General features: G+C 40.6%; 1 protein-coding gene across 3 annotated transcripts in view; it reads right to left on the reverse strand.

The window, feature by feature from the left end:
• The window catches only part of ECPAS (Ecm29 proteasome adaptor and scaffold), a 59,895-nt gene extending 37,257 nt beyond the window's left edge, over positions 1-22,638 (reverse strand). The window contains exons 1-15 of one of the 3 annotated variants that reach the window (XM_074532734.1): positions 22,480-22,638; positions 14,921-15,051; positions 11,288-11,404; positions 9,603-9,721; positions 8,361-8,513; positions 6,631-6,799; positions 6,016-6,155; positions 4,762-4,843; positions 4,398-4,517; positions 4,141-4,226; positions 3,799-3,877; positions 2,669-2,718; positions 2,043-2,109; positions 1,816-1,938; positions 631-734 (exon numbers count right to left, since the gene is read on the reverse strand). In XM_074532734.1, coding sequence (XP_074388835.1) covers positions 631-734; positions 1,816-1,938; positions 2,043-2,109; positions 2,669-2,718; positions 3,799-3,877; positions 4,141-4,226; positions 4,398-4,517; positions 4,762-4,843; positions 6,016-6,155; positions 6,631-6,799; positions 8,361-8,513; positions 9,603-9,721; positions 11,288-11,404; positions 14,921-15,051; positions 22,480-22,501 — 1,562 coding nt within the window. In that variant the 5' untranslated portion in view covers positions 22,502-22,638. Of the gene's footprint in view, positions 1-630; positions 735-1,815; positions 1,939-2,042; positions 2,110-2,668; positions 2,719-3,798; positions 3,878-4,140; positions 4,227-4,397; positions 4,518-4,761; positions 4,844-6,015; positions 6,156-6,630; positions 6,800-8,360; positions 8,514-9,602; positions 9,722-11,287; positions 11,405-14,920; positions 15,052-22,122; positions 22,281-22,479 lie in introns of those variants that run through there. The other 2 variants (XM_074532733.1, XM_074532735.1) reach the window with 2 other exon arrangements.
• Positions 22,639-23,038: the final 400 nt, after the last annotated feature.

A 23,038-nucleotide genomic window follows, 5' to 3' on the forward strand; every position in this document is an offset into this window, starting at 1 on the left:
CAACAGCTGCTTTCATCAAAATTTTATTAATGAAAATAAATTAGGAAAAAAACCCCACCACTTACATTGCAGTAACAGAAAACTGCAAATGAAATGATTACTGTAATTTAAGGAGCCACCTACTCTTCAGCAGAGAGTGGCAACTCTCTGTGCATGAGTGCATGCTCAACTCTCTGCAAATACAAGCTAAAAATAGACGGACAGAACTTACCTGGAAAAAATAACTTCTAGACACTGTAAAAGTGATTTCAGTTAATGCATTTTTACTTTTGCAATTGCAACTGATCATTAGTATGAAATGTTTTAGTAACTGCAGTTCATCTGAAACAAGAAAAACAATCTCAAGACTGTCACTGAGTAGAGTAACAGTTCTCCATGAGAATGTCAAGAAGTTTGATTTCCAAATTACCATATTTAATTTTCTTCAAGTTGTTTATGTGCTAACTTATGAACACACAGATACATGTATTCATATTTAATGCAAATATATATATATTATAATGAATGTATACACATGTGTGTGTACATATGCATATATATATTTATGTAGACACACACACATATATATATACACACAAACATACATAAGTATATATATGAGAAAATAATTTATAAAGGAAAACAACTTACGGGTCTCCTGCAGCTAACAGGAGTAAGTATCTGGAGGGGATATGATCTGGAGGGAACACTGTGCTAGCAAATTTTACAGCCACTTGACGTACTTGAACTTCAGGCTTAAAGGGAAAAGATACAAACATATGGTTGAGTCTCAAATAACAGCAGTAATGACTTTCACTCACCACCTGTACATCAGTCATTTTGTTTTGACCTCTGGTACCAACATGATTCAAAGTTTAGAGATTTTGAGACACTACTCATGCTTACAGTTCATATAGCACGAGACAGGGCAAAGAAAAGCAAACTTCTCATATATACACCAATGGGGAATCAAATGTTTAATTAAACACATACACACTTCAGGGAATCATATTAATTCTTGAAAAACTGAACTGCTCCATCCAGGCAGTTTTGAAATGAAACTGACATATATCATCTTGCCACAGAAAACAGAGTTATGCTTAGGAGAGGTGCGAAAGAAATACCAGTTTATGGTGGTGATTGTGTCTGTAAGGTACACATTGTCTCAAAAAGGTACTGCCTGGAGATTTAGATCCCTTGAGGAAAGGAGTTGTCAGCATGAAAATTATCTCTTACGCTAGAAATACATACAACCTTCACAGTCAGACTGGGTACTCATGCAAACAGAGAGTATACAATACTTGCTCCTTCTGAAAATCCAGACCTTTGGTGTATTCTGAACACAAACAAGGTACTCAAAATATGAGTAAGTCAAGTCTGATTTAGTGTCTCAAGGCTAAGCTCCTGGAGAGGTACACAGATGCCTTATGTCACATATCACACAGCCTGCTAAACCGCACTTAGCAGTGAATGATCCTTTCTACCAAAATCTCCATGTCCCACAGTGTTTCAGAAGATTGTCCCTGAAGCATTTACTTCTTGAAGTTTTCTAAGGAGAAGACTATGAGAAACATACAATGCAATTGTAATGGATTTGGTTTTTTGCTCAACAGAACAACAATAGAGAACTGCAGTATTACCTTTCTTGGCATCACCGAGCCATGTTAAAAATATTTTATCTGAGCACACACACCCTGCCTTCTCCCAGACAGGCCAATATATTCAGTAAGAAAAGGAAGATCTGATCCAGAATTATCTAACAGGAAGTGTCAGGAAACAGGAAGACAATTAATCACTTTTTTTTAAGGTATGTGATTTTGACTGCACTGAAAATACCTTCATTAAATAAGAAGCTACAAGAACTTCCATCAAGGTACGCTGGGCTCCTTCCAAGTTACTATATGCTCCAACCATCATAGACAATGCCTCTTGAATAGCAAGCCTAGTATCAGCATCTTCCTGCAGCAAAAAAACAAAGAGTTTTCACTTTACAGTGTATAGTGTCAAGAATCCAGCAAAATCAGAAGAAAATAATGATTTCCCAAAGCCCCATCAGCACCCACCTTGCATAGGGCTTCAAAAAACTGCTGTACCAGTGCTATATCCTTGGTAAAAAGCTGAGGCATTCGGCTGAAACAAGATATTTTAATCCATGAAGCTTTTGTTTTATTAAATTGAAATGCTTCACACTTCATTGGTCTTCCCCTCATTCCGAATTTTAAGTGTCAAATAATTAGAGCCAGCACAGACAGTTTGCTCTATCTTATCCATTCCCACCATAAAGCAACACATTCTTCCTCCCTTAACACTGTTTGGAAAGTGAGACATTTTATGGACAACCACTTGGATCACCTGTACATGACTGAACATACCACTTGCCTAGCTTCATGCACTCTGGTCTTTGCTGTACATTCCTTAAATTTGTATTTCTGGCAATCCAGAATGGGGAACCATTTCCTAAATTCTGTGCATAATTCATGAGCTGCCATTAATCAGTGCTAGAGAAGCTATTAGCTGAAAATGTATTTCTTTTTACATCTCTGAAATTGTCATAAGAAGAACACTTTTCTCTGCACTGTGCACTCAACTGCAAAACTGGTAAATGGCATAAAACTTGCTGCTGATAAATTAACTGGTTACTCTGGAGAAGTTGTTCAATGCCCCATTGCTTAAATGATATTTCAGTTACCTGGAGAGCTTTCCAACTGCTGAATATGCCATTGATAGCAGTTTTGAATCCTTAAATAATAAAACAATTAACAGAATTTAGCAAAATCAGAAATACACACTGGTATATCTTTTATAATAAACATTTACTTTAAATCCTGTCTTAAAATTGCTCAAGCAGGCTTTCATGGAAAAAGAATCCTAAAATATAAAGTATTTCTATCCAAGAATAAGAGCATACAGAAACAAAGGGAGCACACTTTTGTCTAAGAAATAGAGAAACTGCAAATTGTGGCAAAATGCAAATCTCTGTTCTGGTCTCAGCTAACCATATTTTAGTTCAAGAGAAACAAGTAAGGAGATTCAATGAGGATATGAAACAGCAGCAAAGGGGCAGAAACCACTGGCTCTGAACAGCAGTTGTAAACAAAGGAAGCTGTTTGCAAAATGCATCCTGTGGATGACCAATATAGCACAATTATACACAGGAGCTTACTTCCTCTTTTTTCATTCCCTTCCCTATGGCAGGGTGTCCCATGCATTCAAATGCCAACTCAGGCCAGAAGGTCACATTCAAAGGTCAAAGCAGCAAGAAGCTTAAAGCTGCAGAAAAGGTGATCTGCAACATCTGCCCTTTCTATGGTACTTGTAGGAGTATCATGAAGAATTTGACTTTTGAAATGGCACTGGAAACATCGCATCAGGCCAGACTAGTATTGCAGTTCTCTTTGGTAAAACCCTTCTCACAGTATACTATCCCTGGATAAATAGGTTGGAATGTATAACAAGCAGGCCTATACAGATGCTTAACGCAATGGGATAAACATCCAGAGTTGAGGTCCTTGTGTGCTCCAGAGTAAGGGCAGCTAGATACTACTTTGACTTCTCTCTTTATATTACTAGCATTATTACTTTCTACAGATTTTGCAAATGGTGCCCAAGCACATATCTATCAGTGTTACATAAATAAAACAGTTTTGCTATATAGCATTTTAAAATATCTGCTTCTCTTCCAACAAAAATTCTTAAAAGGTATTCTCCAGCAACCTCTCAAGCAAACACAAAAAAAGATACATCAGTTCCCATCATAAATAAATTTAACTTTTGCTTGTATTCACATGAAGAATTATAGTAAAAAGATTTTCATCTTACCTCTTTGTGTTCATTGATCAGCTTTGTAAGTCCATTTAAAAGCATTGGACCTAAGGGCTTTATTTTACTCTCTGGACAACTGCAATTAGAGAAACACACAAAATATTATCTTTTGCATCCCTGAAAATGTTCTTCTCTAGTATCACTTCTCTTGACTGTGTTAAGATCAGATATTACAACTTACTGTGTGCAAGTACAGACACACTGAGCTTTCCAGATTAAGTAAAAAGAAACCCCTACTTGCCCTGCGTTTTAGGACTCATTGCTTCAGTTATATCTTTATTAAACAGAGTGGCTTCTAGGCAAATAGCTAAGAAACACTGTGCTCTCTGAACTACTTACATGACACAAATATGATGTACAAACTGCAAAGACAGACTTCTCAGTTTTGCATTTGTGTTTGCACCAAAGAGTCCATCATACACCACCTGACGAAAAGGAAAGAGCAGAGTACAGAGTGTCTGGTTCACTTTCAAAGATTTTCATTCCCCCTCATCTTTAAACACTGTCATCAGTAACAATGCTTCCTAACTCTAAGTACTGGAGGAACTGTATCATCAAACCTATTAGGAAGTGTAGCTTTGGAAAATATGCATCACCTGAATGTTAGCTGGGAACATTTCTGCAGCTTGTCGGGATCGTAGAAGATGAGGAACTATCTTTAATTTAACACGGGTGCTGACTGACTCTCGTTTCATTTCTGGTTTCAGCACAGAACCCTGCCAGAAACAGAGATTAAACAGTGCATCTCTGGAAAACAGTAAATTACTTTCTGCTACAAATCAGAACATACTGGCACAGAGAAAAATATTATTCAAATAGCATAAATATTCAGTGAAAGCAGATATCAAAGGAAGTGATAGATTAAAGAAACACAAATATGTTTTTTACTTTTAAGGTAAGACAACTAATATTACTTCTTCAGCAATTAAGAAGATAGACAACTCTGGAGGCAAATCTTACCTCCTTGGTTTTCAGTGGTATGTCCCCAAGATACACTTTATACATTTTGTTGATGATAGCAGGATTGTTCCAGTCAATTAAACTGAAGGAAAAAACCATATTGAACAAAAACACGTTATGATTCTGACCTTTGACTACTTCTTAAAATACAGCATTTTGCACCATATTCATATCAGTCCCAAAATTTACATAGAACTTCACAGTTTGACTTCTGACGTCTCTTCCCACATCCACATAATAAATACTCATAAAGAATGTGAACTAATTACACTTCAACAATTTCTGACAACATGATAGCAAGTAATTTGTTAGAAACTTACATGCTCCCTTCTCTGCTACTGAAACAAGACATACAGACCATGGTAATATCAGTAATCTTTGAACCAGCATACATCTATTATAAAAGACATATAACATTACATACTGTCCACACAGTTCTTTTTTTCTCTGGACATCTTTCTCATTAGAAGGAAACACAAGACAAGAAGGAGAGAGCAGTTTTCGTAATCATGCTTCATCATTTAATACAATCATCTCCCCTGTCACGACTGAGGCACCTGAACAACTTCAGCTGCAGAAAGTTTCACATGGAAAATCTGACTCCATGTTAAATACCTCTACAGAAGCCATCTACATATTTCAAAGACGGCCCTATCTTGCTCCAGCCTCCTACATGAGCCAGCAAATCTCCCATTGTCAATGCCCAGCAAACAGTATCAACAGCCATTACTCCGGCCTCTTGATGAGTTAAAGACAGAAGCATTGTCTTTTACATGATGAGGGGCTAACTGCAGGTGAGCAGAAGCTTCAGTAATAACTGACAACAGCTATTACTAGTTTCTAGACTATGATCCATTTCACAATTAGTCTCTTTACTCTACTAATAAATTAAATGAAAGTATACTTTTCTGGGAATCATTTACTAAAGCCTTATTGACAATTGATAATCCACAGGAGGCAATGTGGAAACCACCACTATTTTTTATGATTTGGTAAGAAAATGGCTCAGAAGTGATACCAAAAATGATCAACCACACAGCTAAAGCTGTCAGCTTTGGAGACAAGTGACATTTCCAGCTGCAAGACTGCAAATCACATAATTCCCAGCCCAGTGGGAAGACATGGCAGCTTCACACATATACAGGGAACCTCAGCCTTCCTCACCTCCAGCACAGTCTCTCTAGAGCACTACATTCATTGCAATAGCAGTTTCAGGAATACTAACACCATCTTTTCCAACCATCCAGACCTTACCTTTGCTTGCTTTTTAGTTCAAGGTCTGCTGCAGTGGCAACACTGTGTCTTGTATCACTGGAGGCTACAACCAGGTGTATAACAGCTTCAAGTTCGGGCACTTGCTCGGCCTCAATGAACTTCACTATCCCCAGCTTACACTGTTCAATACCAGAGAAAAGCAGGGTTACTGACAAAAGAATCAGATGTTACAGTAACCGTAGCACCTCAGCTGTCTCAAATCATGGCTTCTGCTTGCTTAAGGAGAAGTTCACATGCTCTCCCTCTCTTAGCTTGACTCCGGTCAAAGTCATCTGCAGCAAGCGCAGGCATCACCACTATGGGATACTCTGTTACACCACTGCTGAAAAGGGATGCTTCAGGAGACACTGTTGCAACCTTTCGGAGCAAAACACAAGAGTAGGCTGCAGTCACGGCTGCTTCCCAATCACCTTCCTCCCCGGCTAAATTCCTTAAGGCATCATGCAAAATTCTTCAGTAAATTCCCTCAGGGCAACTAAAGACCTGGTCAGAATCAGTTATATATTTTCCCTCCAGCTTTCCATTCCTCCATCTGCAACTGTCCCGTTAGCATACCCCCAATTCACCACAGACCAGCCCCACAGGTCTAAATACCTGTTCTAGCAGCTCTGGTGTCCATGGACTATCTCCAATAACCCTTTTGGCTGCATAAAAGCTCATCCCTGGAGGTGGCTGAGGGATTCCAGGACCTCCCACACTACTTGATGAAGACCCCTGGGCCGAGGGCACATTTTGTCGACTTTGAGATTCATTCAATACAAACCTAAGCAGGCAGGGAAAGATTTTTATTAGAGCCTTTTCCAATCCACATTACCAGCTGAATTAGATTCTGGAATTGAGAAAGACACATAAATTGTCCAACTTGATTATTTTTCTCTAATTAATCCCATGAGTCTAACATAAGACAGAATTTGAGGCTCTGCTGCCAATTATCCCCACATATTCTGCAAGAGCCATAACAATGTCACTGTAAATTAAAACAAACTTCAGTTAGAAAAGGGAAGGGTCCACTGGCATTTCCAGAAAGAGTCCTTAGCTTACAAACCAGAAAAAATTATTTATTTTGTATTAGAACTAAATACTCATGCTGTCTAACATGAAACTCATGTTAAAAGCTCCAATAACATTTGTACGATTTCTATAAAAAATACAAACCTAACACGGGAAACAATGAAGCCTATGCAACACAAGTGGCAGGAAACATCCTGATGTAAAATAATAAATAAATGAGATATTGTCTTGCAAAATGGTAGTTTTAATACTGGGGAGGGAAGGAAAGAAAAAATAAAAAAAAAGTTTATGCAGCTTGTTCTTTCACATGTTTTCTCAGAGGTCTCTTTTAAACTAAATGATTCTGTGATTTAAAAACTCATGCTTGGCCAGAGTAGCAAAGGGTGGAAGGGACCGAAGTCTCACTGGAAAGCCCAAGAATTCATCTGCTGAAGCTACAGCCATGGATGACACTAAGTGCAATTAACCTGAGCCAACTGAAGAGTGTGAATCATGAACAGAAGAACAGGTATTTGAAACTGTGTGCTGCAAGATTCTGTATATTCGAATGAAAGGGAAGTTGCCCCCTAATTATCTGATGGAAAGCATGGCCCCCAACAAATGGACATGGAGAAAGATCATGTGCTTGCTATTTTAAATTCATTCCTTCAGGTTAATCCGCTCAGGTGAGCAAGAAATATGAGCTCAAATAGATCATACTGGCACCAATCCTATGAAACTTATATTGCCAGAAAAAAAATAGAAACACGTTCATCCATCAAAACTATTTCTATTTTTTTCCAAAGCAAAAGCTCCCCTAGCAATACAAAGACACAAAAAAACCCCAAAAACAGTTAGTGGGAAAACATTTTGAGAAAGTATTGATTTTAGACACTAGACGGTTCCTAACAAGCAGTGATCAATAAATTCAAGTTGTTCTGCACATTCTTCTTGCTTTCAAAAACAGGGTTCACACTAAGACAACATCCCTGCAGTTTGAACATTTTTCACCAGAACACAGACAGAAGACCAACTGTATTCAAAGGTTCAACTCTGGAAAGCACAAGTTTTTAGAGATTGTTCTTGCTTACGATCTCAGAACAATAAGCCTTAAAACTCAACAGCAGAAAGATGGCATACAATTTTGTCAGGCTTCTCTTTGAAAGGGTTGGCTATCTCAATCTTACAATTATCAACTTCTTTTGTACTTTTCTACTGATTTCATTTGAGCCAGGAAGTAACAGCACACTTTAAACGTGTTTTCAAGGGTGTAGCTTGTACTGTTTCACACATAAAGAACACATCAATGCTACAGAAAACTGGTATCAACTCACCCATAAGGCATAAGAAGAACATCCAACATAAAGTCCAAAAGCAGCTGTACAGTCTTTGGTTTCTCAGCAAGATTAAATGGAGAAGCTGCTGCTTTCAGTGGTTCAGCAGGGTATTTCATGTGAAAAAGGGTTGGTATTAGAAGATGCATTAGGCTGAAAAACAATTACATTTACTGCAACCATTTAAAAAAAACACACCTGTTTACTTATACAAAAGAGAAACCTTTTACAACAAACCCCTTCCTTAATAGCAAAAAAAAAAGAGAATCTTAAAGTTGAACATATGCACAATCCAGTGGCTTCTATTTACCACCTAATGTACTTAAAAATGGAAAGCAGAAGATAAATGAGGATTTGTCCTTAAAATGGAATATATGTGTCTGCATGCATGCAGACATCTGGAGAGATAAAGTCACTGTCTTTGTCCAGATTTTTGACAGTTTCACAATTATGCCACAAAATACAGAATAGGGCTGTCTCATCCTTAAGACCCACTGGCGAACGTCTAGCAGTACAGCCAGATTTTCCAAAGCTCTCTTCACTCATGTACTTGCCTTTTCAACAGAGACAAAACATGCGTCAAGTATTTTCACACTAATCTAATGAATGGAACAAGATTTTACTCAAGACCTTCCAGTAACGTAATTTAAAAATATTTTTACACCATTACAGTATGTAGAGTGAATGAAGACATGATTTTAATGACATTTTGCAATACCAACACAGTTGAAACTCATCTCAGTGCAGGTAAGAACCAGGACCATCCACAGAGATTCTTAGTATACAGCAGTTCTCAACACTCTTTTTTTCACATATTACAACTTAGTTAGAACTCCTACTTACTTGAAACACTACCTCTCAATTTAGAGTGGCCAATCTGAGACATCTAGTACTGTTCCTGCAGCTGGTCAGAGGGCATCTACTGAAGGTCTGGCCTTAAGCTGGAAACCAGAACTTGATGAACATGCATGGGGGATATGGACAGGCATTTCACTTCCATCATAACACGCCCTCTTATCATATAGGGAGTCTGCTGCTGCAGATTCTGTATATTATTACCGCTTTAGACCATAACATTTCTTGTACCACTCAAATAACTGATTTACTGATACAAATTATACATGGCAAAAATCATGAAGTCATGAAGATAGCACTCAGGAAAAGAAATCTTTTAACAACTAATATGAATTATTTTACTAAATCAATACCAACAAAATTCACTCCAAGACTAAGAAGTCATACCTGTCTTGTTGTGGCTGAGGTTTCCCTTCCATGGCAGTGAGAAGGGTTGGAGCCAATTCACATTGTTTTTCCACAGGCAGACGGGGGTATCCCATCTTAACATAAATTATGGTAAAATTCTAAAGGGGTAGAAAAAGCATATAGTATTGCAGCAATGGAAAAGAAGTATGTGTTCCTTAAACTCTTGTATGTTTTGTTACATAATTGGGTATTGGAAATGACATATGTTTTGCAAGACCAATTTCTTAAGTCTAAGACTTATGAGACTGACAACCATTACAGTGGAGACTCGGCAAGGACTAGTCCAAGCAGGTCTTGCAGGGCCTCTGCTTTAAAAGGTGGAAAAAAAAATGAAGAAAGCTCTCTCTGGTATGTCTTTTTCACTGTCAATTTCACCAAAAGCAGCTGCAACTAAGCAACAGCTTAAAATAAAGCAAATGTAATGATCTCTCTTACCTATTTCTGAAATAAAATAGAATACAATATTGAATAAATACAAAGTCAGCAGCATAGACAAAATTTCTCTTAAAAACATATTTCTAAATCACCTCATTTAAAAGCAGCAAATGCAGTTAGAGTCCAGTGACAGGACAGCACAGCAGAGCAATACTGAATACTGGACTATGCTGTTCATCTAAATCCAGCCAAGAACTGCAGAGGTAAGAGTTGTGTTCCATGACCTGGCTGAAAGCAGTGCCAAAGAGGAGTGCTGTAGTACACTACACTACTTTGTACATGACACTTGAGTTAAAATGTTATGAAGCCTTATGATGCAAAGGAATATGCATTGCTGAGATACATGAACGACAAGATCTTTTGACAAGTACAGCCAAATACAGAGTTTGTCAAGTATGTCTCTAAACAAGATGGTTTGTTTTGCTCGACAAGACATATGCACTCCAGAAGTCTTGGCCATTTCAAAAATGTGAATTCCAGATAAAGCCACTTGCTGAGGACAACCTAAGACTACTTTTATGTATGTCACTGCTGTTTAAAGTCTAAATATTTCTCCAAACATTTCTAAGATGTCATATTTTTAATTTATGCTACACGCAGGACTTAACAGTAAAACGAAAAGTACAAAGTTTTCCTATGATTTAATCACTTTTGTTTCATGATGATGATTTGCAACAGACCGATAAAAACTTAAATGTAAACTGTCTCATAGTTTTGGAAAAACATTATGAAACTATTTTCACTTTTTAAATTAGATTGAATGAAATAATCTGTGAAAGTTTCACAATCTATAAAATAACATTTTTTTCATCTTGCTCAGCTACAGTCCTGACCCTAAAACCACATAAAAATACAGGTCCTCATGAGTTCAAAGAGATAATGGTGCTTTAAGTAAAACCCTGATCCTGCAGATATCAGGATAAGGATTGGTAGCTGCTTGCAAAATGCAGCTTTTACCAATGAACAGACCCTTCACAATACAAGCAATGACGATTCATGCAACCATGAAATATCAAGAGTAACTGTCTAATTTGAACAGCAAAATGCTTTATGAAACCAAGTTTCACCCACACCAGACTATAAAACGGAATATAAAACAAGCTCTTAAAACATCAACCTCATTAACAATTACATACTTGCTAGGAAAACTGACAGAACTAAATACAGGAGCTTTAAAGACTATTCTGCTTGCTAAAGTAAAGCAGCAACAGTCTTGGAAGAACACTTACAGTGACAAATGACACTGCAGAAGGATCTTGATACTGAACTAGCAGTGTCTCTACCGGAAGCTGAATTTTTGGTCGACTTTTGATGCGCTTATTCAGATGAACCAGCAGCTCCATGACCTGACAGGAAGGAAAAAAAAAAAAGCAAACAAACTTGAAAGAACCACCATTAATATTGCTAATTTGGGGTCCAATCATCAACCATAATCCATTAGGTAGGCTTAGTATAAGCAAACCAGGCCTGATCTAACTGATTATTTAATTTGTAACAAATCAGCAGCCATCATTTATATTATCTTGAAACCATGCCACTGTTAAGACAAACACTAAAGTCCCAAACCACACCACAACCAATAACATCCACCAACAGAAATAAAAGAAAGGATTACTGAAGATGACCAGTTCTCTCCACAGTTTGGTTACTATCTGTCAAAACTGTCTCTGGCTTGGAAATCTGTACTCCTGCTCTATAATGAGCTGCAGAATAACTCCAATTCACAAAGCAGGCAAAAAAAACCATCCCCACCTATAATAAAGTTACCAAATAAGTGTACAACTGTTTGGAGTGGAACATTACAGAACTGAAATCCTTCAAACAAGAGGAGAAGCCAACAGGGGTGCTGGGAATGCCAGGCAGAAGCAATGTGCAGTCCTGCCTGGGTGGGGAGAGCTCCAGCAGCAATGCCAATGGGAACAGGCAGATGCAGGAGGGGAATGACCCCAGACAGCAAAGCAAAACTGGGGCCAGAGTGTGTAGAAACAAGAGAGGTGCACTGTGGTATTCCCTCATGATGAAGACTATCAAGCAGTGAAGTTCGGGCCCAGATGGTTTGTACAGTTTTTATTCTCAGAGGTTTTCCAAGACCCATCTTGATAAAACCTTCACCTTCATCCTGAACTGAACTTGTAATGGACTGTTTTAAATAGGAGATTGGTCTGGAGACCTTCTGAAGTCCTGAATTATCCCATGATTCTACAATCCCACTAGGTAGTTTCTTAGCATCATTAAAGTGTCAATTGTAAATCTCCTGAAGGAGGTATCGTAACTGAATGAAGAAAATTGAAAAACTACAATTTCTACTCTGGAATCATTATCCATTCTGAGAAATCACACTGAACATCTGCATGTTGCTTGCAAACTTCATTAGATTCTCAAAAGAGGTGGTGCAAAAAAATATAAGTGACATTAGATGAAGTCAATTCAGTTCCAGCAAAACCAGTCAGAGCCAGTCCTAGATTCATGTTGACTTCAAACAATTCAAGCCAAAGAGACAGGGTGTCCTGTGTTTTCAAGGGATCATTGCCTTGGTCATAATATGTTGTCACTGAAGCCCATAATGGAAACTGCAGAACCATATGGATGCTGAGCTGCATATGAGCAGCCTCTTAGACACCATCTTTACATCCACTCCATGACTAGGTCTCAAACAAAATAATGTCCAGCTATAATCCAGAGAAACTGCAGAGCTGACTGCAAGCATGTGATCAAAACTTTGTTTATCAGAGAGAAACTAACAAATTAGGTAAAACTGACAGCTTCCAAATTTTGCTGCTGTAAATTTACTGCAACAGTTACAAATTCATACTATTTTAGAGAGGAAAAAAACTTGTCTACACAGATCTCTCTGAGAAAGGGTAGGAGATACTTAGACAGAACTCAAGAAACATGTTCAAACGATCAAGTGCTATAATTGCTTGTATTATAAACATCTGGTGAGAATGAAAATCAAGAGTTTAAACACCTAAAAGGAAGAAGAAATGCATTCTATTTCATTATTCACTCTCATGTAAAAACTATTAACAGCTACCACTACAATACACCCTTAAATAGGCTTGTGATTTCAAAAGGCTTCTTTAAATTTAATTTTCAAAAGACTAGTCCTCCCCCTTTCCTGAATCATCCAACACTCCCAAATAACTGACAATAGATTTCAGGTTAGAGAGAAAAGATAACACAAAAATACCCTAGGAAATTTCACCAGCTGGTTAAATGCCTTTCTTCACAGCTTCAAGCACACATGGTAAGCAGGTATTCAGAAGAACACCCCATCTGAGTTGGAGTATCTGTCCTTAAACACAGTGGAATGGCATGACATCCATGGATCCATGACGAGGTCTCTGGTGTTGAGACGACCCCGAGGTGTTAGAAAGTCTCTTTTTCCCAGCCCCAAGACCAAAGAAGAAGACAGGATTCCTTGGCTCTCGTTCTCAAGGTTGTTTACTTTCTCCTATCTAACACACTCCTTCTCCAACCCACCGAGATCTGTCTGGCAGGTCAGGTTCAGGCACACTGACCGACCTCAGAGCGGTGTTATCTTTTTATGCTAAAAACTACGTGTACTTTATTTACAATAATTTTTGTCTAACATCACCTATGTTAGACAGTCTGTCTGTACTCTAAACCAATCCAAAAATGCCATCACAGCAGAAGATGGAGGCTAAGAAGAAACAGGAGGAAGGACAGGACACGCCCAAATCCCTCCATCTTGCCTCCGGAATCCCCATTATAAAACTCCAAAATTCTACATTTTCACATGGTGATAAATTCACTATCATTCTATTCAAACTCTTGTGGCTTGTAACTCTTCGCACAAAGTTGGTAATTTTTTCCATGGGTTAAAATCAAAGGCACAGGTGTCTTTGACTCCATGCCAAGGTCTCTGAGTCCCCTGCCAGGGTCTCAAGTCCTCCAGGGCTGTCAGAGGAACATCCTGGATTTCAACAGATCCACTCTCATGTAATCACTCTTAGAGACATGTTTTGTGCAAAACTTTGAGAAAAATCTATGCTTCAGTAACTTGCAGGTTCTGAAATCTACTTATAAATGCAGTGACAGTATGACCATTTCCCTATTTCTACAAGACAGAAGGACTTATGAAAAACTTCTTTTCCACCACTAACCTCCTACACCTCACCTGCACTCTACTCTAAAACATTCCACTCCACTCCTATTACCAGACCTAAAACCTAATGTAGGAAACTGAATTTCCCTGAAACTGAATGCTGATAGTCATATATTAAATTCCACCTCTAAAACTGCTTGGTCCTTGCTCCTTATGCCCGGTTAAAGGCAAAAATCAAACAGTTTTGGTACATATTAAGTAAGGTACCCGAATACATTTTGTGGTAAAGCAGTCTTATGTACCACAGAACTGATTTTTTTCAGGTATGTATGACAGTCCATCTTCAAAATAACTTTGTTCTTGCTCTTATTCCAGTTATCAATCAAGTGAATGACATCAATGAGTATGGCTTCATGGTATTTTGTGCAGAGAAGGCAGCTTGCTTCACACGTGCCCTAAGTCAGGCGGAAGCACAACACCCCTGGAAGCCAAGACAACAGTCCCGATGGCAGCAAGCCTTCGTCCCAAGCTAACTCGGAGCTAGCTGGCCTCAAGGGGAAACAAATACAGCCTCCACACATCTGCAAAACCCATGCTGACACAAGCACTAACTGTTTTGTTTAAGCTCTAACAGGTGTAATGAACCAATTCTCTATTACAGTAATGATAAAATTTCCTCAAAGAGTAATTTTCTCAACAGAGAACATCCAAGCATAGCAAACCATGATACATCACAGGCATTTCCATCTCCCTGACCAGGACAATATATCTTTATGGTAAATTGAACCCTTACCTTTTTGCGAACTCCTTCCTGTGTGCTGGACAGCTTGAGGAGAACAGGGGGTAGGAATTTGGAAATAATGTTCTGTAACTGCTCATCTGTTTCTGCATGGCCAAGACGTAAGAACACGCGCTCCAGCTGATCTGCAATTAATTAAAGAAAGAAAAAAGAAAAAGAGAAACTGGTTGAAACTCAAAATTTCTGTAGCACGAAAACTTTTTCTGAACATCCCATAACGGACTTAAAAGAAATGCTGCACAACGTCATTAGAGTACTTATATCTCAAAAGTACTCATCACAGATTTTTAACACAAGAAAACAATTCATGGTAGAATCTAGCCTGGTGGCTTGTAGTACTAGCCTTCACAAGTACAGAGAGACCTCTCCTAGCAAAGACAAAAACAACTAAGGCTGCCTTTGCATGAACAGTCTACACACCAGAAAACACAAGAAACAATTTAGTGAAAAAATCAGTTTTTTTGGAGCTTGAGACAACTGTTCCAGGGTAAATTTGATATGCATCAGTTAGGGTTACAGGAGTATTCATAAAACATCTTGACACAGGCTAACCTGTCCAGCACCTGTCCACTGGGGCACTTAGGTCTCCCAGAAAATCTGAACAAATGTTGGCTGAGCCAGTTACTTGTTTGTTTTAAGCAGCTGATCTGTTTTCAAAAACACAGCACTATCATCAATAGGAATAAGAGCACAAGCATGAAATGTAGGATACACTGTTGTGATCCTACTATCACTCCACAAAGCAGCTGGGGTGTTTCAACTTGCCTTCCTCTGGCCAGCTGATCTACTCCCCAAATCCAGAAAGGAATGAACAAAAAATCATTTCATAAAAACAGATGACAGCAAAATCTTCCATCAATAGCTCAAGCACAAAGGCTGAGGATCATTTGTTTTTATAAAAACAAGGTTGAAAGTCCTTATTTTAAGTGCCAGCATGCAGCTGCCCCAACAGCTATGCCAGAAGCAAAGCAAAGCTTCCCCAACAACAGCAGCATTCCCAACAGCTGGACCGAGCAGAGTTCTTGTGCACAGGACCAAGAGCATGTTTTTCATCCCGCAGCAATGAAGCCCAGACCCAAGGGAGCAAAGAGACCCAATGCTTTTGAAGGACTAAAGGTCTTAAGACATCTTACCAAGAGGAAGTATTTCCCCAAAGACTAATGTAAAGTGACCTATGGTAAGCTGAGATTAGAGGGAGACCAAGGAGAGGCCTCCTTCAGCAGAGAAGGATCATCAAGCTGACTGTAAACAGCTACAGTGGGAAAAAAAAAAAGAAAAAAAAAGCACTGGTACAGGGCAGCAGTAAAGACTGAGGTGAATGGATATCATTAGAACCAAAGTGAAAAAAAGGGATGCTGAAATGCAAATACAGCTCTAACCAGCAAACCTATGATGATTTGGCTTCAGAAGCTTTTACTGTCCTATTTTTAAAACCTGTGCTATCCCTGCATTCATAGCACCATTCCTCCTCTGCTAGATGCAGATTAAACACAAACATACCACTTCCAAAATTTCATTTTCTGCTGAGCAAATATGACAGCCAACTGAACAGACAGAGGACGATGAAATTTTACCGTCAAGGAAACTACTGCCAAAAGTCTGCAGCATCTATACAATAAACTGAAGATATGAGTCAATCTCATTTCAGACAGATTTCAGAGACGACTCAGGTATCAGCTAGTCAATGGCTCTATAACACTTATCTCATGTTTCAATTCTTATAAAAATCATATTTGATTTCCTTTCACCTTCCTTCTTGTGTCATCCTTCCCCCACCCCTCCTGTTCCTCCCTTCCCAATGAGCCCCTATTCAAGAACCTCCTTGGTGTCTCACTACCACACAGGCAGTAAGGGACTGCAGAAGTCACATCAAGCAGCTAAAATTACTCTAGTCTAACAATTAATAAAAATTATAAAATCTTTCCCCTTGCACCTAGAACTCCAGGAGAACACTGCAGATCCATCACTCTCAAGCAAGTCAACTGAGGAACTTTCTCAACATGTTCTTTAATATTGCACCAGATCAAAAAGAAGTGTAAGGAAACACAACTGAAGTTAGTTCCAAAGCCATTTGTTGGTAGTCACTGGACTACACACAGACCTTCTCAAAGGGAGAGAAACTGACTGAGTGCACTTTGCATGTGCTCTCAGGAAATGCAGCAATGCACTGAACTGCAAGCACCTGCCCCACTTCCAGCTTCCTCCATTATTCTTGTTTCAAGCAACAACTAGAATGGTTGAAATAATAATAATATCAAGAGCAATAATAATAGAAATCAGGAGGGAAAAAAGCTGTCTGTGAGATAAGTTTATTACTTTGCTCATACCTCTGCTGCAAAATCATTTAAGCCCTAATACTGTCATCAGATATTCTTCTTTAACCATAATCATAACAAGACTCTTCAGCCAATTCAAGGATACTGGTACCTGGATGTAGTTAAGAAACCGGCCAGGAGTACAGTCAGAGTACTCTCTCATGCTGCTGATGCAGGCTGTATCCATAGCAGTGGGACAGGAAAACAAAGAGCTATAAAACCTCCCAAGTATTGTACATCAAACATTTCCTCCATGGTTTTTATTCTACTAACAATTTATTCTACTAACAATTAAGACCATCTCTCAAGCTGACAGCATTCATTACAGGAAATCATAAACACTGGTGATTTAAAGCACCACACTCAATGGCCCAGAAAAGTAATTGTAGATGAAGTATCTGCATCTCAAATGCTATGTCCTGTCTTCATGTGCGCAGCAGACCTCCTGGCTGGCATGAGGAAAGTGCCTTTCCCTGAATGGCTCTTCACAGCCAGCAAACAGACCACTATGGACCAGACATCAAACAATACAGCTCGTTTGCAACTGGTCTCAATTCCCCATGTCATGCATTTCCAAAGTTTTAAGTATAGAGCTAAAATGTTCTCCATCTGATTTTACACCCCTACTACCAACTGAAAAACTGCACTACTGCAATTTTAGGAGCTTATCTGATAGTAGAAAATAAGTAAAGCAAGATGTCTAACTTGCTTTACTACATACCAAGGAGGATTGGGGGGTCGGGCAGAAAGGACAAAAACTGTTTGCAAAAAGCCTTAGCAGCTGAAAACCAATCTTAGAAAAATCATACATGTGCCACAGCTATGACAGTTAGCATTTTACTATGGATTAAAAAGCACAGTACAACAAAGAATAAGGTGCTTGAGTAAAAAAATTGGTAAGTAGATTTACTTTTAAAATACATACAACTAAGTCCATGCAGAATTTGAAAGAGTTATTCACATATATTGGCACAATCACTTCTTTTCATGTTGCTGTGTAGTACTTTCACAAAAAACGTACTTTCACCAATTTTGTGGCACTTTTTTGAGGAAAAAAAGGTGCTTACAAGAAGACAAAGATAAATATGGAGAACTGAACAAAAGGCATTGCATATGAAGAAAACATTTCCTTCCATTGTATGTAAAAGAAACAAGGGGCAGAAAAACAAGATGTATCTTTGTATCTCTATTTCCAACACCAGTGCTCAATTTGTGTAAACTGACATGGTGTATTTGGAATCTGCAATTCCCAAGTTACCATGGCAATGTAGCTACCTATCTGTGAGGAAACGCATGTTTCACTTCTGGTTCTTTCTAATCTCCATTTATGACTACAAGGAGGAACACTGGTTTCAGCACTTAACCTTGCAAAGACAAAACAGAAAGGAATCATTTTCAAAACACAGATAATGCATAAAAACTCTACAAAAAACCTACATTGACAATGAGACACTAACTTCCAAATTCTGCAATACCATCCATAAAAGAATGAGCATTATTTTACGTTTCGTTACTTCAGAACTGACCCTGTGGTCATCCAAGGTAACAGTAAAACCCCACAGCCTGCTCTCAGGAAAAACATGCCCTTTCCTTCCATTCAGGTAAATACTGACATGGAGCTCGTCAAAGATAAGTGAGAGAATGACAAGGAGGGAAAAAGGATAACAATATGGATAAACAGTAAAATAGCTACCTCAACAGAGCCAAGAATTCAAAGAGTTTACCCTCATTATTTTAATTACCAAAAAGAAAAAGAAAAAAAAAACCTGGCTATGCCACTGTATATCTGTATTTTTATCACAGAACTCTCTCAGTTCAGCCAAGTACAGTACCATTTCAAATCAGTTCCCTCTGGCATTTATAGATATTACATACAGCACACCAGCTATTCCACACAGAACCTCAGCATGCACATTTGTGTAGCAGAGTATCAGAGTATTCCTTTTATGAAAACTGACTCGAGAAACTGCTGGGGCTAGGACATGTCAAACTAGCTGTACTTCACAGTTTGACTGTTAACCACAAAACATCTGAGGAACTAAAAAGTGTCTGAGTTGTCTGCAAAACAGAGCAGATCTGTGCACGAAGTTAGAATTTATCTTCACTTTCCTGAGAACTATCAGTTTGGCAGAGTGGTGGAACTGCGACAAAATAAATAATTTCTACAATGGTTTCAGTAAATCAGACAAAAACCCCTGAGACCCTCCTTTATTACCTGAACGCTGCAGAAGCATTACATGCACAAGCGTCCACCTTACATTTTCTCCAAAGGGCCCTACATCAAATAAAGAGTTCTGGGAGCAAAAGCATTTCAATTTCACCTCCTGGATGGCAGGGGTAGTTTTAGGGGCAAGTTCCTACTAAAGCAAAAACTCTAACACACCCTTTTGTCTCTCTAGAACTAAGTAACTCTTCATTATTCCACACGCAGAAGAATAAAGTTCCCATCTGCTGCTCAACTACTAAAATAGGAGTCAAATTCTTGTTCAAATGTTATTAGACACTGGGAGAAAATATAACTAGCATGATTATAGCAGCAAACAGTGAGTCAGGATTTGCTGGTGCTATTCTTGTCTCTACCAGTAACCCCTTGTGTGCCTACAACCAAAAACTTAAGGGAGCACTTGTATGAACAGGCCACTCAGCAAGTTGTTTTACAAGATTTGACTGGAAAAGGCTAGGAAGGCCTGGTGGAGGAGGGATATATTATGGTTTTTTCCCATTCTATTATTTCACTTCTTTCATCGTAAAAGCTGGAATAGTACACCAGAACCCATGTTGCAATTTGCAATATTCCAGTCACAGGTTCTCCATTTGAATGGATGACTACTATTACGCAAGATTATCTTGCCTTTCTTGCATCTGAACTCTTGTAGCTTTAGGGACAATTTACTGATTTTGCATTAATTTTTAAATTGCCATATCTTATGCTGCCTTTAAACAACCTGTCCTCTAAAGTGAGAAGCATCCTTTACACAGCATTTACACAGTTTCCATGTTTGACAGGGGCTACAGATGAAAACTTCCTACAGCCATGTGAATATAAAGCAAGGAAACTTGGTTCTCCAATCTAAAACTAATGGTAATCATTTTTGTTATTTCAGGACTAGTCATCCTAGTCCTGAAAAAGAAATTATTTCTTTCCAAATATGCTGAAATTTAACTATTTGAATGTAACAAAAGACAGCAAGCCCATATGGAGGCTTAGCTTCCCTCTCTTTCTCTACATGAAATTACTCTTTTTTCCATTAGCTTTAATTAAATTTTTATTTAAGATTACAGTACCTTCTATTCAGCGACAGAGAGGTACCGCAAAAAACTCAAACTAAACAAAAAGAAATTTCCAAGAAGAGATTCCTCCTCCCAGCCAAAGAAAAGATTCCTAAGCAAACCAATAAAACTCTCTCATTTTTGAAGGATGTCAAGGTCAAATAACCTGAATGACATAATGTAATTATTAATGTGAATCTCAATCTAGGGATATTGGTCTTTTTAGCCCAGCTTAAGAGAAAGGGCGGTGCAGCAACAGGCATATGGCTGAGGGACTAATTTTTTGCAGGATCAGATCTGGAGCCTGGAAAGTCAGAGTACGCACACATAAAAGCCAAGGAGTCACAAGGAAAAGATCTCACACTGACTGGTTTCACCAAGGGGAATCATGATAGCATTGTAAGTCTAACAAAAAAATTTCTTCAATGACAGCAGCAGTAAGAGCTTTCAGCGTCCTTACATCAATTTATCCCAGGTGTCAATGGAAAAAATATCTTGGCATTTGGGTCCTCCAGTTCTAGGATCAGTACAGCATCAAGATTCTTCTCTACTCCACCATGGGACCTTGGCTACATAAGGGATATCGCCACCCATTATTATATCACTCAGCCTAGTTCCAGTAACATCTAACAAAGAGCAGAATTAGGAAGTTGTCTACACAGAAGCTCACAATTTAAAAAAAAAAACAAAACAAAAAACCAACAGACAACAATGAAAAAAATAAACAACAAATGAAGAAAGAGCACACAGAAATTCTTTAGTACTGAAAGCCAACAGTGCTCAAATATGCTCAAAGTATTTCTTCTGCCCTTTCTCTCTGACGACTGCCAAGTACTATTTCAGGGCAACCAAAGGCCCTCTCATTTGGCTGAGTCATATGCTATCTAGCTATTAACTCTTCACAGATAAGAACCATCTTTATGTCAGGCCAGGAAACGCAAGGGAAGAGAAACCGCTTTTTTTGAAGTTCCATAAGCTTCTCCACAGAGCAGCTGATCGGGTGCTTTCCCAGAGTCCCTGAGAAAGGGTTCTGGAGATGACAAGAAGGCAGGGCCGAGCTCCGCAGTCTCGAATGCTCGGCGGCAGCGGCACCTCCGGTCATGTGCCGAGCGCCGCAGCGGCGGCCGCGATGCGCTCTCGCACCCACCGCCCGGCACAGCACTCGGGGAGAACCCGCCCCTGGAGGGGCCAGCCGGCGTTGTGCTCACGCCGCTGCTGTGGTTCAAACACGGCAGTCGCACAGCGCAGGGCGAGAGCACCGACGGGCAGAGGCGCTGCCGCCAGTGTCCGTACAGGAGCGGTGGGCGGAGGCCGCTCCCCCGGAGCCGGTGGTCCGTCCCGGCCAGGAGCCGCCGCCACCTCCCCGCAAGGTCAAGCAGCCGGCGTGTCCGCGGAGGAGCCGGGGACGCGGGAGGTGCCGCTGCTCTCGGTTTCCGCTTCCCGAGATGGCTTCCCACGGCCGGTCCGGTCCCACTGCCGTCACCGCCCGGCGGGGCCGGGGGCCGAGCCCCACCGCAGAGGAGACCCACTGCGGGGAAGCTGCGGGGAAACTCTGCGTGGGTTGCCCGCCCGCCCGCCCCCGCTGCGAGTCCCTGCGCCGCGAGCACTTACTGAGCTCGTCCTGGGCGGCCGCGGCCATGTTGCCGGCTGGGGAGGGAGGGGAGGTGGCGAGAGACGCCCCGCAGCTCCCACCCCTCTCCAGCACCGGAACCGGGCCGACGGCGGCGTCTCTTCTTCTCCTCCTCCTCCTCCCCCTCCTCCCTCTCCACCTCTTCCACCCCCTCCTCCTCCTGCTCCCGGCAGCTCCCCTCGACAGCAGTAAGCTCCCACTCTTCTGTCACCGCCAGTTTATATTTAGAGAGAGCTGCCGTCGCCACCGCCCGCCCCCGTCGCGTACACGGCCCGGCCCCGCCGCCGCCGCCCCGCCCGGCGGGCCCCGAGGAGGAGGTTTACGGGGCCAGCACTGACCGGAGTCCGCGCTGACCTCCATGGCGGCCGCGCCGGCTCCGCGCTCGGCACGGCAGCGCAGGGATGGGACGGGACGGGACGGGAGCGGCCTAGAGCGCCCCCGCGCGGCCGTGGGTGCGCTAGAAGCAGGGAGGAGAGCCCCGCCTACAGCCGGGAAAGGCCCCGCCCACCGAGCGGCAGGGCCACGCCCCCCGCCACGGCCGGCGCTTGCTGAGCCGCTATTCCAAAGCTTTTTCCTGAAGGGATAAAGCTGCTCCCTAGACCTCCTCCCCTGCCGTTCTGGGGTTACTCAGAGAGACACCACACCGCGTCTTTCTCCCAAACTCTGCCATGCCATGTGTGATCTCTGTAAGGAGCACCTTGGCAACATTCCGCAGCCGAGGCGTCGCTGGGTCACCTCTGGAAGCAGACAGCGTGGCGCCCGCTCCCACCTGCCTCAGTGCTCCCTGCAGGCGCACGGGGAGAGATGGTGGTACCTCCCGAAAGCTCCTGGGCCAGTCCCAAGGCAGACGTGACCTCAAGCGACAGGTGTCAGAGGACTAGCTTGTTTCTCCAATCA

This window comes from Zonotrichia albicollis, chromosome Z (genome assembly GCF_047830755.1).
Source record: "Zonotrichia albicollis isolate bZonAlb1 chromosome Z, bZonAlb1.hap1, whole genome shotgun sequence".
In the NCBI taxonomy this organism is placed as follows: Eukaryota; Metazoa; Chordata; class Aves; order Passeriformes; family Passerellidae; genus Zonotrichia; species Zonotrichia albicollis.